General features: G+C 53.9%; 1 protein-coding gene across 2 annotated transcripts in view; it reads right to left on the bottom strand.

The window, feature by feature from the left end:
- The window catches only part of DNAH9 (dynein axonemal heavy chain 9), a 98,127-nt gene that overhangs the window by 67,766 nt on the left and 17,593 nt on the right, over nt 1-12,768 (bottom strand). For both annotated transcript variants that reach the window (XM_032976014.2, XM_076052857.1), the window contains exons 15-25: nt 11,797-11,948; nt 11,079-11,320; nt 8,826-8,961; nt 8,244-8,443; nt 7,444-7,658; nt 6,060-6,302; nt 5,227-5,449; nt 4,215-4,381; nt 3,378-3,807; nt 2,450-2,704; nt 418-603 (exon numbers count right to left, since the gene is read on the bottom strand). In XM_032976014.2, coding sequence (XP_032831905.2) covers nt 418-603; nt 2,450-2,704; nt 3,378-3,807; nt 4,215-4,381; nt 5,227-5,449; nt 6,060-6,302; nt 7,444-7,658; nt 8,244-8,443; nt 8,826-8,961; nt 11,079-11,320; nt 11,797-11,948 — 2,449 coding nt within the window. The remainder of the gene's footprint in view (nt 1-417; nt 604-2,449; nt 2,705-3,377; nt 3,808-4,214; nt 4,382-5,226; nt 5,450-6,059; nt 6,303-7,443; nt 7,659-8,243; nt 8,444-8,825; nt 8,962-11,078; nt 11,321-11,796; nt 11,949-12,768) is intronic.

The raw sequence follows: 12,768 nt of genomic DNA, 5'->3' as shown, positions 1-12,768 counted from the left end.
ACAGACACACCGACACACTGACACACTGAAACACAGACACACAGACACACTGACACACAGACACACAGACACACAGACACACTGACACACAGACACACTGACACACTGACACACAGACACACCGACACACCGACACACAGACACACTGACACACAGACACACTGACACACTGACACACAGACACACAGACACACAGACACACAGACACACTGACACACAGACACACTGACACACTGACACACAGACACACCGACACACAGACACACTGACACATAGACACACTGACACACTGACACACAGACACACTGACACACAGACACACAGACACACTGACACACTGACACACAGACACACAGAGGGACAGACGCACACGCGGGCGAGTTCCCTACAGACGCCACCAAACCCCACCACGCACACCTCGGGCAGCTGCGAGCGGATGTCCTCGGAGCCGATGAAGATGCTCTCCAGGTGGGACCACGTGCGCTGCACCTCCAGCCAGATGGAGATGACCGAGTCTGCCGTGGAGAGGCGCCGCTGCCAGCTCGACACCTCCTCCAGGAAGAACGCCACATACTTGGATGTCATCAGGTTCTGCAGCTGCACCTGCGGGGCCAGCAAGGAACGGCGGCGGCAGGCGGCGGAGGAGGAGGCGGGTGGGCGGTCGCGCCGCGGCCTTCGTATCGGTCCGAGCGGTGGCTTCCTGAGCTTTGAGAAACTCGACACTTCTCCGTTTGGAAAGTTGACGTCGGCGATAAGGCGGAAAAAACTCAAAACGTCGACGCGTGAGCTTTCGCAGCCGTAACTGATTTGGCTTTTTTTTGGGTGAGGCCACGTAATGGTCGGACCAAATCTGTGTCATTATGAACCCTCCACCACCCGACAAACCGAATTATTTCAGATTCAGCTCAGCGCTAAGTTTATGGATGACCCTCACAACCAAATCCTCGATGGATGGCCCTCACAACCAAATCCTCCCCCCACATTTAGGATCAACGTCACACAATCAAAATATTTATTATACTGCAGGAATCCGACGACCTATAACACTCTTCATCACACATGCCCAGTAGGGGTGGGTAAGAACGTCAGAACAACCAACGGTACAAAAACGCGATAGGAGTGCTATAAATGTCAACACGACGATAAGCCACTTCGTTGAGCTATCATTTGTGGCCACGCCGTTTCTGAGAAAGAAGTTAATAGCTCAGTAAGCCTGACCTGGTAAAAATAAAAAAAATGTTTAATTTTATTTTTATGTACATCATCTTTAATTTTTTCATAATTTGCTCACCTTTCCTACACTTTCCACTCCTATCGTGTTTTCTATTGTTCCTTGTAACCTTCTGACCCTGTGCCCCGACTGAACATCTGTGAAAAAAGAGCTTTATAGCTCATCAGATTCCTCCTGCAGTATAAATAAAGACTCTGATTCCGTTTAGCAATCGGCTGTGACGTTTCACTTGCGACTGTCCCACGCTTCACCCAGACAAAGTGGACAGCCCGGATTTTAATTCTCACTTCCTGAGGATGCTTGATGCAGTTCCAAGTGAATTGTCGCGTATCTAGCCACTACAATTCGTTGTAAGGATTGTTCCCCCTAGGCTGAAACAGCAATAAGTGGTAAGTTAATTGCTGGTTAATTGTTCCATAATAACTCCCTAATTGCTCGTTAATTTGTCCATAATTACTCTCTAATTACTCGTTAATTGCTCTGTAATTGCTCATTAATTGCTCGTTCATTGATAGATAATTGCTCGTTAATTGCTTGTACACGGCTGTGTCGGGTGGTGATGGAGGGCTCCGTGTCCAGAGTCGGCAAGAAGCGGTCAAGGCCACGCCAAACAAACATTGGATTGAATGTTACGACTCTGGATCATGATTGATAAAGATAACTGACTCTCGTCATGTGTATAATAGCTCGTCTTGTACTGCCCGTCCTGTGCTTACCGTCTGTACTGCCCGTCCTGTTTTTACCGTCTGTACTGCCCGTCCCGTCCCGTGTTTACCGTCTGTACTGCCCGTCCCGTGTTTACCGTCTGTACTGCCCGTCCTGTTTTTACCGTCTGTACTGCCCGTCCCGTCCCGTGTTTACCGTCTGTACTGCCCGTCCCGTGTTTACCGTCTGTACTGCCCGTCCCGTGTTTACCATCTGTACTGCCCGTCCCGTGTTTACCATCTGTACTGCCCGTCCCGTGTTTACCATCTGTACTGCCCGTCCTGTGTTTACCGTCTGTACTGCCCGTCCCGTGTTTACCATCTGTACTGCCCGTCCCGTGTTTACCATCTGTACTGCCCATCCCGTGTTTACCGTCTGTACTGCCCATCCCGTTTTTACCCCGCACTGTCCCGACGATCGCTCTTCGGCGACCGTGCGAGAGAAGGCGATTCGCGAAGTCGTCGATAAAAATCAAAAGGGCGATCGACTGCACGAACACCCCCCCACCCCCACCTGGTTCTCCTCCAGCGTCTCGATGAGCTCCTCGTCGGAGCGCAGCAGCGGCACGGCGGTGCGCGGGTGCGGCTCGTAGCCGAAGCTCATCTGGCCCCAGGTGGAGCGCAGCTCGCGCAGCACCTTCTCCATGCCCATCTCCTTCACCGCCTTGTCCACGATGGAGCGCACCTCGTCCTCAAACGAGTGCAGGTTCAGCTGCAGCAGGTCGGCCAGCGTGGTGTCTTCGTCCATCGAGAAGCGCACGCCCGTCGCCTGCGGGCCGCACTCCGCAGAAGTTACACGCGGGGAAACGATACGGATGGGATGGTAAGAGGCAAATGAGATGTGACAACACGTGACAAATTAAAGTAAGCAAAAAATATTTACATTTTACCAGGCAAGGCCCAATGAGCTATGCAGCTCTTTTTTCAGAAGCGACCCGGCTATCACAAATGATAGCTCAACGAAGTGGCTCATCGTGCGGAAATTTACGGAAACCAAATAATCTCAACGCACACGCCGATTCTGAATGTGGAGACAAAAAAACCGGAGCACCCGTAGAAAAATCCATGGGACCACGGGGAGGGAGAACGCGCAAACACCAAATATGCAGCAGGCGTCAGCATCGGGATTTGAACCCACGACCTCCTGTATACCAGGCGAGGTAGTTAACGGTATGAATGTACCAGCAAACTGTGCGGTAGTTACTCTTTGGTTCTATTCGGTAAAGTCACGTAGGTAAAAAATAAAACAACAAAAATCACGACGTTTCGCCCACAACACAAGAGCGGCCTTCATCAAGTGAAGGGACCAGACTGTCTCGAAGACTGCGCTGGAGTGAAAAAAAAAAAACCTTCAAATCTAGAATTGTGCGGTAGTTCTCAACATTTCTGCGACGATCGTGCGTGCGTCTTACCAGCGAGCGTACGCGCGTGTACGCACCCACCTGCATGAGCTGCTGCCAGTGCCGTTCGCGAATCGCCGGGTTCTGCAGCTCGGCGACGGCGCGCAGCGACGTCATCATGTTCTTCACCTCCGAGTCGAGGCCCGCGAAGGCGTCCCAGGCGCGCGTCTCCTTGTCGAGCGCGCGGAGGTCGCGCGCGAACCGCTTGCACTCGGCGTCCATCGCGTCCACGTCCAGCTGCCGCCACCTCGTGTCGCGCCAGTCGCCCACGCTGGACCGCACCAGCGCCGTCACATCCCACAGCTCCCGGAGGGCGCGCGCCTCGCGCCGGCACTGCCGCAGCTGCCGCGCGTCCGGCACGGCCACCTCGAAGAGGCTGGCCGACTCGGCCAGGCTGGCGAGCGACGCCTCCATGGAGGACAGGTCGTGGTGCCAAGTGTCCAGCAGCGCGTAGGGCTTGGCGCAGTCATAGCTGTGGGTGGACGGGCAGCGCTCAATCTCCGACTCGGAAGTAACGCGGCGGCAAGATGTTAACTCCCTCGCCCGGTATACAAGAAGTCGTTGGTTCGATCCTGACCAAGACGACTGCCGTATATATTTGGAGGTTGCATGTTTTTCCCCGTGGTCATGTGGATTTTTTCTCTGGGCCCTGCCGTTTTTCCCCTCCACATTTGCAATCAACGCCGCCAATATAAATGTCCATTCTCTGACGAGCCGCTTAGTTGAGCTATCATTTGTGACGGCCAGGTCGCATTCTGAAAATGAGCTCCATGGCTCGGCGGGCCTTACCCAGTAAAATAAAAAGTTTAGTTTCAGTTTTAGTACGAAGAGCCCCCCCCCTCCACCCCGTGGGCCCCGCCCCCCCCCTCCATCGCTCACCAGAACGGCGCCTTCGCCCGGAAGCGCTCGCGGAAGCGATGCTGCTCCACGTCAAAGGCGGCGCACTTCCTGCGCAGCACGGCCACCTCGGCGGCCTGCAGCGGCGCCACCTGCTGCTTCATGGCCACCGCGCCCTTCTTCAGGTTCGTCCACTTCTCCGGCAGCTCCTGCAGCCGACGTTGTTGCGCACACGCACGCAGAGGGAGAGAGAGGGGGAGGGAGGGGGAGGGAGGGAGGGAGGGAGACAGAGAGAGCGGTGGGGAAGTGGTCGTTGGCAGTGGCGGCGCTCGGGCGCAAGCTACGGAAACTTGCAGAGCAGCCTGGGGCACCTCAGCTGATGTGCTGCGAACTGCTGCCCCTCTGTCGCCTGCCAATTGATCTACTCAGTGGCCGAGGACTGCACTCCGGACTCCTCTGGGAGCTCGTAAAACAAAAACTTCCAGATGCACAACAATGCGCATGCATCACCGGGAACAGAAAACCGATGGATGCACAATTAACCCTTTCCCATTCCGATGACGTACGTCATCAGCTTTTATTCTGATTCCGTTCCGATGACATACACGTACGTCATCATATAAGTACGTCATCGAATTTGTAAGTCGTCGGAACGGAAGTACAATAACTTTATTGGTACCGAGGCTCCCACAAGGCCATGCGTGAGGGCGCATGGGCACACATTTGCGCCAGCTATCATAGAGCACGGTCATGTCGCTACAGTTCTCTGCGGTGAGCATAATGTCTTGAGAAACAACGGCGCCACTACGCTTCTCTCAATAAAATTAACGCTGAACCACTCGCACGTTCCCAGATTCAGCGGACAGTCTCGGAAAGGGTTAAGCGATGCAACTTGCCGGCTCAGTGTGCGACACACCACAGCCACGGGTCTCTCGGCACTGATATTGCCGTTGTGACGCTCCGACCCCGTGCCCCGACTGGACATCTGTGAGAAAGAGTTTCAGAGCTCATCGGATTCCTCGTGCAGTCTAAATAAATATTCCGCTTCCCATACCTCGAGCTGCCTGTAGACGTCGTCCGGAAGCTCCTGGTCGTACGACTTGAGGAGCTCGATGGTCTCCTTGAGCGGCTCGAACATTGCGTCCGTGCTCGCCTGCCGCTCCTTGACGGCCATCAGGTGGCCCATGACGTCCACTAAGCCGTGGTAGTTGCCCTCCTTTATCTTCTGGCCCAGGCCCTCCTCCTTCTCCTGCACAAACTGCTCCAGGCCCAGGAGGCTGCGATGAGGGGGCGGGTGGGAGTAGGCGGCGAGCATAACGGGAGGCGTGTAACGGTCGCGACCGGGCCGGTACCGGGGCGCCCCGCCACGCTCGAGAACCCAGTCTCGTTCCGGTTGGCCGGTCGAACCCCGGATTCCAACGCATGTTCTCCCGCACCGCCGATTAGCACGGTGAAAAATAAGTTTAACATACATACGTACTGGAGAAGCCACTGGAGCTTTCGTATCTAGATTTAGCTTGTTGTCCCACCTCCACATTTCTGATTAGCACGGTTGGCTACATACGGTGCGAGTGATGTTAGCGAGCACCTATGGAGGCCGGCACGGCACACGAGGGGGTAGGTGATCAACACCACGCCCGGCCGCCTTTGTCTCCCCTGTGGCGATGTTTACACACCGCACCAGGTAATCCTTTGAGGCTGAGTCGACCTAGGGGAGGCCCAGGACCGGTTCAGATAATCGCCACCGGCGTTGGCCTGTGAGCGGGAAACCGCTGCCCTACCGATCCCCGTACACACACACACACGCATCGCCACTCCCGCCACCACCACCGCCGCCGCCAAACTCCAGGCCACCGGGGGTCACAGCCAAGCAACGTCTGCACCCACCTGTTGGTGACGTGGTCGACCAGGTGCTGCTTGAACATGAGGCTCCAGCGCTTGATGACGTTGAGCAGCGACGCCTTGAAGGGGCGCGCGTCCACGCGCAGCCACCCCTCCACCGTGGTGGACGGCTCGAGGCGCGACGCCTCCTCGTGCAGGCGCTCGTAGCCGTCCACCTGCTCGCGGAACTGCGCCAGCGTCGGGGGCTGCTCCATCACGCCCGCCACGTGGCCCTCGTCGTCATCCGCCCTGCCGCGCGAGTGGCGGGGGCCGGGGAAGAGGGGCGGGGGGGGGGGGGGGGGGGTTGAGCCACGGCGGCAACAATTCCTCGGCATCGTCATCGTGTAGTGTTTCAGTGTTTCGACCGTGCCTCCCGTGCAAGATGTCAGTCTGGTGTCTCAAGACGTGGGTTCCAACCGGATCTCTCGCAGGGCGGCGGCCCACGGAAGCGGATAGTCACAGAGCTACCGCCGAAGTCCCTTCAAGTGACCTTTGGTTGGTCCACACACAGCGGAGGGCAGAGTGTTTAAACGTCAAGAGGTGACGCATTATTGTTCCACTTAGTCCGCCTGCCGGCAAATACATCTCGAGGTGCCCTGCGTCAGTCTAACCGAGGGAGACCCCCAGTAGCAGCTGCCTCTACGAGGCACAAGATGTAAACACCTCCGACAACAAGAATCTAATTTTTATTTTATCAGGTAAGGCCCACTGCTGCCAGGTCGCATAATTTTCTGAAGCAACCTGGCAGCAAATGATAGCTAAACAAAGTGGCTTATGAAGTGGAAATGTAAAGCAGCTAAATACTCTAAATGCAAGTGTATTCTAAATGTGGAGTGAAAACCCGGAGGACCCGGAGAAAGATCCACGCGACCACGGGGAGAGAGACAAACAAACTCCAAATATACAGCATGCGTCGGAATCGAACTCACGAACTCCTGCATACCGGGCAAGGTAGTTAACATCTCCTAGCCACCGTGACGATGATGATGATGAGAGAGATACACGCAAACTCCAAATATAGAGCAGTCAGGGTCGGCATGGAACCCACGACCTCCTGCATACCAGGCGTGGTAGTTAACATCTCCTAGCCACTGTAATCATAATGATGAGAGAGAGGGAGACATGCAAACTCCAAATATACAGCATGCGTCGGGAATGAACTCACGACCTCCTGTAAACTAGGCGATGGAGTTAACATCTCGCCACCGCTGGGCCCAACGACAAGATCGCGGACGCACCGCCGTCCGTGGACCTGCGCGCGAATCGTCGCTCCCGTCGCGCCTTTTTCCCGGAAGCCATCCCCTCGCCCGGACACCCGCCTGGCCGAGCGACGGTCGCCCCGGCGCGTAAACGATCCTACCTGCCCGCCGCCAAACCCTCGTCGACTCACGTGTGGGCCGTGGCGAGTATCTCCACCTCCTCGGGGGTGAGCGCGTGGCCGTAGAGCAGGAACTGGCGCAGGTACTCGTGCCGGTCGTCGGCCCAGAGGTGCGCGTACGTCGCCAGCGTCGCGCGGTATTCCAGGCAGCGGCCCGCGGCGGTCCGTACGCGCCGCATCAGCTCGTCCCGCATGTCGGCCAGGTCCACCATGTCCTCCATGTCCGCCTGTCAACGACAAAGGCGGAGGCCCCCCACCCCGTCGTCAACCGGGGCACCGGCGGCGGTGGCTTACGCCGCTGCACGCGGCTGCCGCGATCCAGGGCTGTGGTGGCAGCGGCGAGGGTTGGTGGATCGCCGTACGAGGGTCGTGAAACTCCCTTCCCCGCGTGTGGGCGTCGAGGAGGCGCCTTGCCGCGGCTCGCCAGGAGAAGGCGGTACGGCCAAAAATGTGGACACCCAACTTTTGTCCAGAGCGTTTCCCCCTCGCCGGTTTCCTCCCACATGTATGTACTGTACGTACGTTGAACTTATTTTGCACGGTACGTAGCCACCCGAGCCAATCGGAGGTGCCTGCGTAAACACTCATTAATTTGCCGATAACATCTTAATAATACAGGACAGCAGAGCTTGGGCAATCGTTGGCACCTGCTCACTGCATGGCTGCCTTCTCGCTTGCATACGGTTCCTTTGCGTCGTTCTCTCTCTTCAAGAGCAAGCGAACAACACTGTGCTGAGCGTAGCAAGAGGAAACAAACAGATAAAGGCACAGCACTGCAATTGCCCACTCAAGCCCCTGGTGGCCGCTCGCACCTGGTAGTGCGGGAAGCTGCTGTGCACGGCGAGGCGCGGCACCAGCGACGACACGCGGTACACGTCGTTCACCAGCGCCTCCACCAGGTCCGCGAGCCCTTCGCCGCTGTCCTGCTCGTCCAACGACGGGCTGAACACCAGCTCAGGCGCCACCAGCTCCAGCCGCACCTTGAAGAGCGGAGCGCCGCACGTCCGGGCATCTGCGCGACGGGCCGGCGAGTGGCAACGTTTACAAAAGTGTCTATCTGCCCCCTCCACGTGGTGATGCTACGTCCTCGTGCAATATATTGGGCACCACGGTGGTGAGATGTTAACTACCTCGCCTGGTATACAGGAGATCATGGGTTTGATCCCGACACTGACGCCTCCTGTATATTTGGAGTTTGCGTGTCTTTCTCTCTCTCCCCCCGTGGTCGTGTGGATTTTCTCCGGGTCATCCGGCTGCTATAAATGTCAACGTGATAAGCCACTCCGTTGAGCTATCGCTTGAGGCCAGGTCGCTTCTTAAAGAAGAGCTATACAGCTCTGTGGGCCTTAACTGGTAAGTTGAAACAATAGTTGAAAAGCTTTAGTCTCTCTCACCCATGTTCTCGACGAGGAACTTGAGCGAGCACTCGATGGCCGTGAAGAACCCATCCACCACCATCTCGTCCACGTACTCCACGTACGCCTGCCACTCCTCCGAGCTCGCGTCCGCTTGCAGCAGCTCCAGGTTCTCCTGAAAGACAGCGGCCCCCGCGGGCACGACGGCCGGGCATCCGGAGGGCACCGTGAAACCCTTGTGTCCCGGTGGCGGGCGTCGCTCGCTCTACATCGGCTTTAGCGGCGCGCTCCGCAGGACTCCACGGGAGGGGGGGAAATCGCCGGCCTAATTCACTGCCTTTAATCGCAGCGCTTAGCCCACAGAGAAAATTCCACATTCCCATGGCAGAGAGAACAGCGCCGTTGACTTCGCCCAAGGAGGAATCCGTTTTATCGGCCTCCGTGGAACGAACGGCATGATTTGAATTCGCGACCCTCCCAGTTTTCGAATCACTTTCTCCAAGCACAAATAAATGACCGCGTGTAGCGAAACGCTGAATTAATGCGTTGAGCATTGTTATCTGCCTCGCCTGTTGTGCAGGAGGTCATCGGTTCGAACCCAACCCTGACGCCTGTATATTTGGAGTTTGTGTGTACTCTCTCTTTCTCCTCTTGGTCGCGTGGATTTTAATCCAAGTCCTCCAGGTCTTTCCCTCCACGTTTAGAATCGACGTGCGTTCAAGAGTATTTTGCCGCTGTAAATTTCCACGCGGCGATAAGCCACTTCGTTGAACTATCATTCGTGATGGCCAGGACGCTTCCGAAAACGAGCTATATATATAGAATAGAACCCCTCTTAATGACAGTAATTGGTTCCATGAAGCCGGTCGTTTAGTTATTTGGTCGTTAAGCAAGTATAGGCACCAAAAGTGATACTTTATCACGTAACATTAAAAGAAATATAGTTAATCAATGCATTAATTAATATTTACTGTACCTACAACAGCCGGTTATTAACAGGGCAATGGTCGGTAAGCAAAGACATTGGTCTCTATGAAGGCACGACACCACTATACACTACATTATACACTACATTATACACTACACTATACACTACACTACTATAAACATTGGGCTCTATGGAGGCCCGTCGTTAAGCGATTAGTCGTTAACAGGGGTGGTCGTTAAGAGGGGTTCTACTCTACACTATTATACACTACACTACTATACACTACATTACTATACACTACACTATCCACTACTATACACTATCCACTACTATACACTATACTACTATACACTACACTACTATACACTATCCACTATTATACACTACACTACTATACACTATCCACTACTATACACTATACTACTATACACTACTATACACTACACTACTATACACTATGCTCCTATACACTACACTACTACACTACTATACACTACATTACTATACACTACACTACTATACACTACACTACTCTACACTACATTACTACACACTACGCTACTATACACTACGCTACTATAAACTACGCTACTATACACTACGCTACTATACACTACGCTACTATACACTACACTACTATACACTACACTACTATACACGACGCTACCATACACTACATTACTATACACTACACTACTATACACTACACTACTATACACTACATTACTATACACTACGCAACTATACACTACACTTCTATACACTACACTACTATACACGACGCTACTATACACTACACTACTATACACTACATTACTATACACTACACTACTATACACTACACTGTTATACACTACACTACTATACACTACACTACTATACACGACGCTACTATACACTACACTGCTATACACTACACTATGATACACTACGCTACTATAGACTACACTACTATACACTACACTACGATACACTACGCTACTATACATTACACTACTATACACTGCATTACTATACACTACACTACTATATACTACACTACTATACACTACACTACTATACACTACATTACTATACACTACACTACTATACACCACACTACTATACACTACACTAGTATACACGACGCTACTATACACTACACTACTATACACTACATTACTATACACCACACTACTATACACGACGCTACTATACATGACTCTATACACTACACATTGGGCTCTATGGAGGCCCGCCGTTAAGCGATTAGTCGTTAACAGGGGTGGTAGATAACAGGGGTTCTGCTGTACAGCTCAGTGGGGCCTTACATGGTAAAATATTTTTTTTTTAAACTGCATTTTAGTTTCAGTTAACCCGCGTACCTTGAGGAGATCGTGAATCTTCTGGCCCGAGTCCCGCAGCACCTGATACCGTTTCTCCAGCCGCTCCTTGCGGTCGTCCAGATTGAGGAGCGCCTCCCTCTTGCCGTCCTTGCGCTCGAAGATGGGCGACACCCAGGCCTTCATGAGGCCGCAAGCCACCTCCACGTTCTCCTTGGCCCTCTGCGTGCGACTCTCCAGGTCCTTGACGAGGTCGCGCGTCGTCTGGATGTACTCCCACACGCCTGGCGGCGCGTGGACACGCAGCATACGAGCAGCGGGAGCGGCGGCGGCGTCAGTTTGATCACGGGCGGCTGAAACCGTGATTTAAACTAAACAAAATTTGCTTTTACTATTTTTGTCTCACAAGGTAAGGCCCACTGAGCTATGTAGCTCTTTTTTAGAAGCCACCTGGCCGCAAATGATGGCCCAATAAAGTGGTTTATCACGTGAAACTTGAATAGCAGCCAAATACTCTCAATGTACCTTTCCAAATGTGGAGGGAAAAACCAGAGGAACCGGAGAAAAATCCACACGGCCACGGGGAGAGAGACACGCAAACTCCAAATATGGAGCAGGCGTCAGGGTTGGGATCGAACCCACGTCCTCCTCCATACCAGGCGAGGTAGTTAACATCTCGCCACCGCGGCGCCCATGAACACCTGCGTCACACAGCCAACCCTACTCGGCGACTCGAACGCAAACGCGACCCGCGCCGCACCTTGGCTCTTCCAGCACAGCGTGCCCTCTGCCAGCTCCAGCTTGTCGTCCATGTCCTGGAGCTGCCCGGCCACGAGGGGCAGCTCCACCTCCAGCACGGAGCGCAGCACCTTGTTGTACCAGCCGACCGTCAGCTCCAGGCTCGCCACGCACCTGCACCCCGAGCGTCCCAACGTGGCAGAGTAAAGGTGCGGCCCCGCAAGTGCTCGCGCGCACCACTACTGGAGGAAGGGCCTCCACTAGAGACCCCGCTGGAGGGGGTTTTGGCCTCCTCTTCCACGTTGACCAGACATCCCAACGGAAGAATATGTGGCAGTTACCCACACTTTACCCCACCACACGCGGCTAACTGCTGTGTATCCGTGTATCTTAATGGATGGAAAGAGGTAGGGGTTGTTTCATGAACTCGTTAATTTCTTCAACTCTCACACCGAAAGATCAAAGTGGAAACCCCTGGATTGCAAGTGGCAGAACCTCCTGTAAACTGGACCATGTGCGCCGGTGATGCTTTTCCAGGTTAATATGATTGGCATCATTATTTCCTCGAGGTCACTTTATTCTCTACCGCTGCCCCAAATATTTTCAAATTGATCCGCGAATCGACGCGCCCACCGATCACCACAACCGCTCTACAGCTAACCAGCCTGGCCACTCAGCCGTATATCAAGCGGCTCATAGTCGTAAGCTCGCCAGTTCATCATCCCTCCAAAATGCGTCCCGCTCTGTGGGAAGGTGAACAGTGGTTGTCCTGTGGGTAGACTCGCCCCACCACAGGAATGTGGAATTGCCACCACTGGTTCTGAGATGTAAAAATGGGATGGGCACCGCCTCAATACACATTTGAACAGGATCTCACGTTGACTTTCTGTTGACTATTCGATGCTGTTGCAGGGAGCGGTAGTGAAACAGTTAAAGCGCTGCAGGAAGAACCAGGTTCAATTTCCAGCTCACAGCCACCACAAGTCACGATTAT

Source organism: Petromyzon marinus, chromosome 58 (assembly GCF_048934315.1).
Source record: "Petromyzon marinus isolate PM22_M1 ecotype Great Lakes invasive population chromosome 58, UKy_Petmar_22M1.pri1.0, whole genome shotgun sequence".
In the NCBI taxonomy this organism is placed as follows: Eukaryota; Metazoa; Chordata; class Hyperoartia; order Petromyzontiformes; family Petromyzontidae; genus Petromyzon; species Petromyzon marinus.
This window is presented reverse-complemented; position numbering and strand designations above follow the sequence as displayed.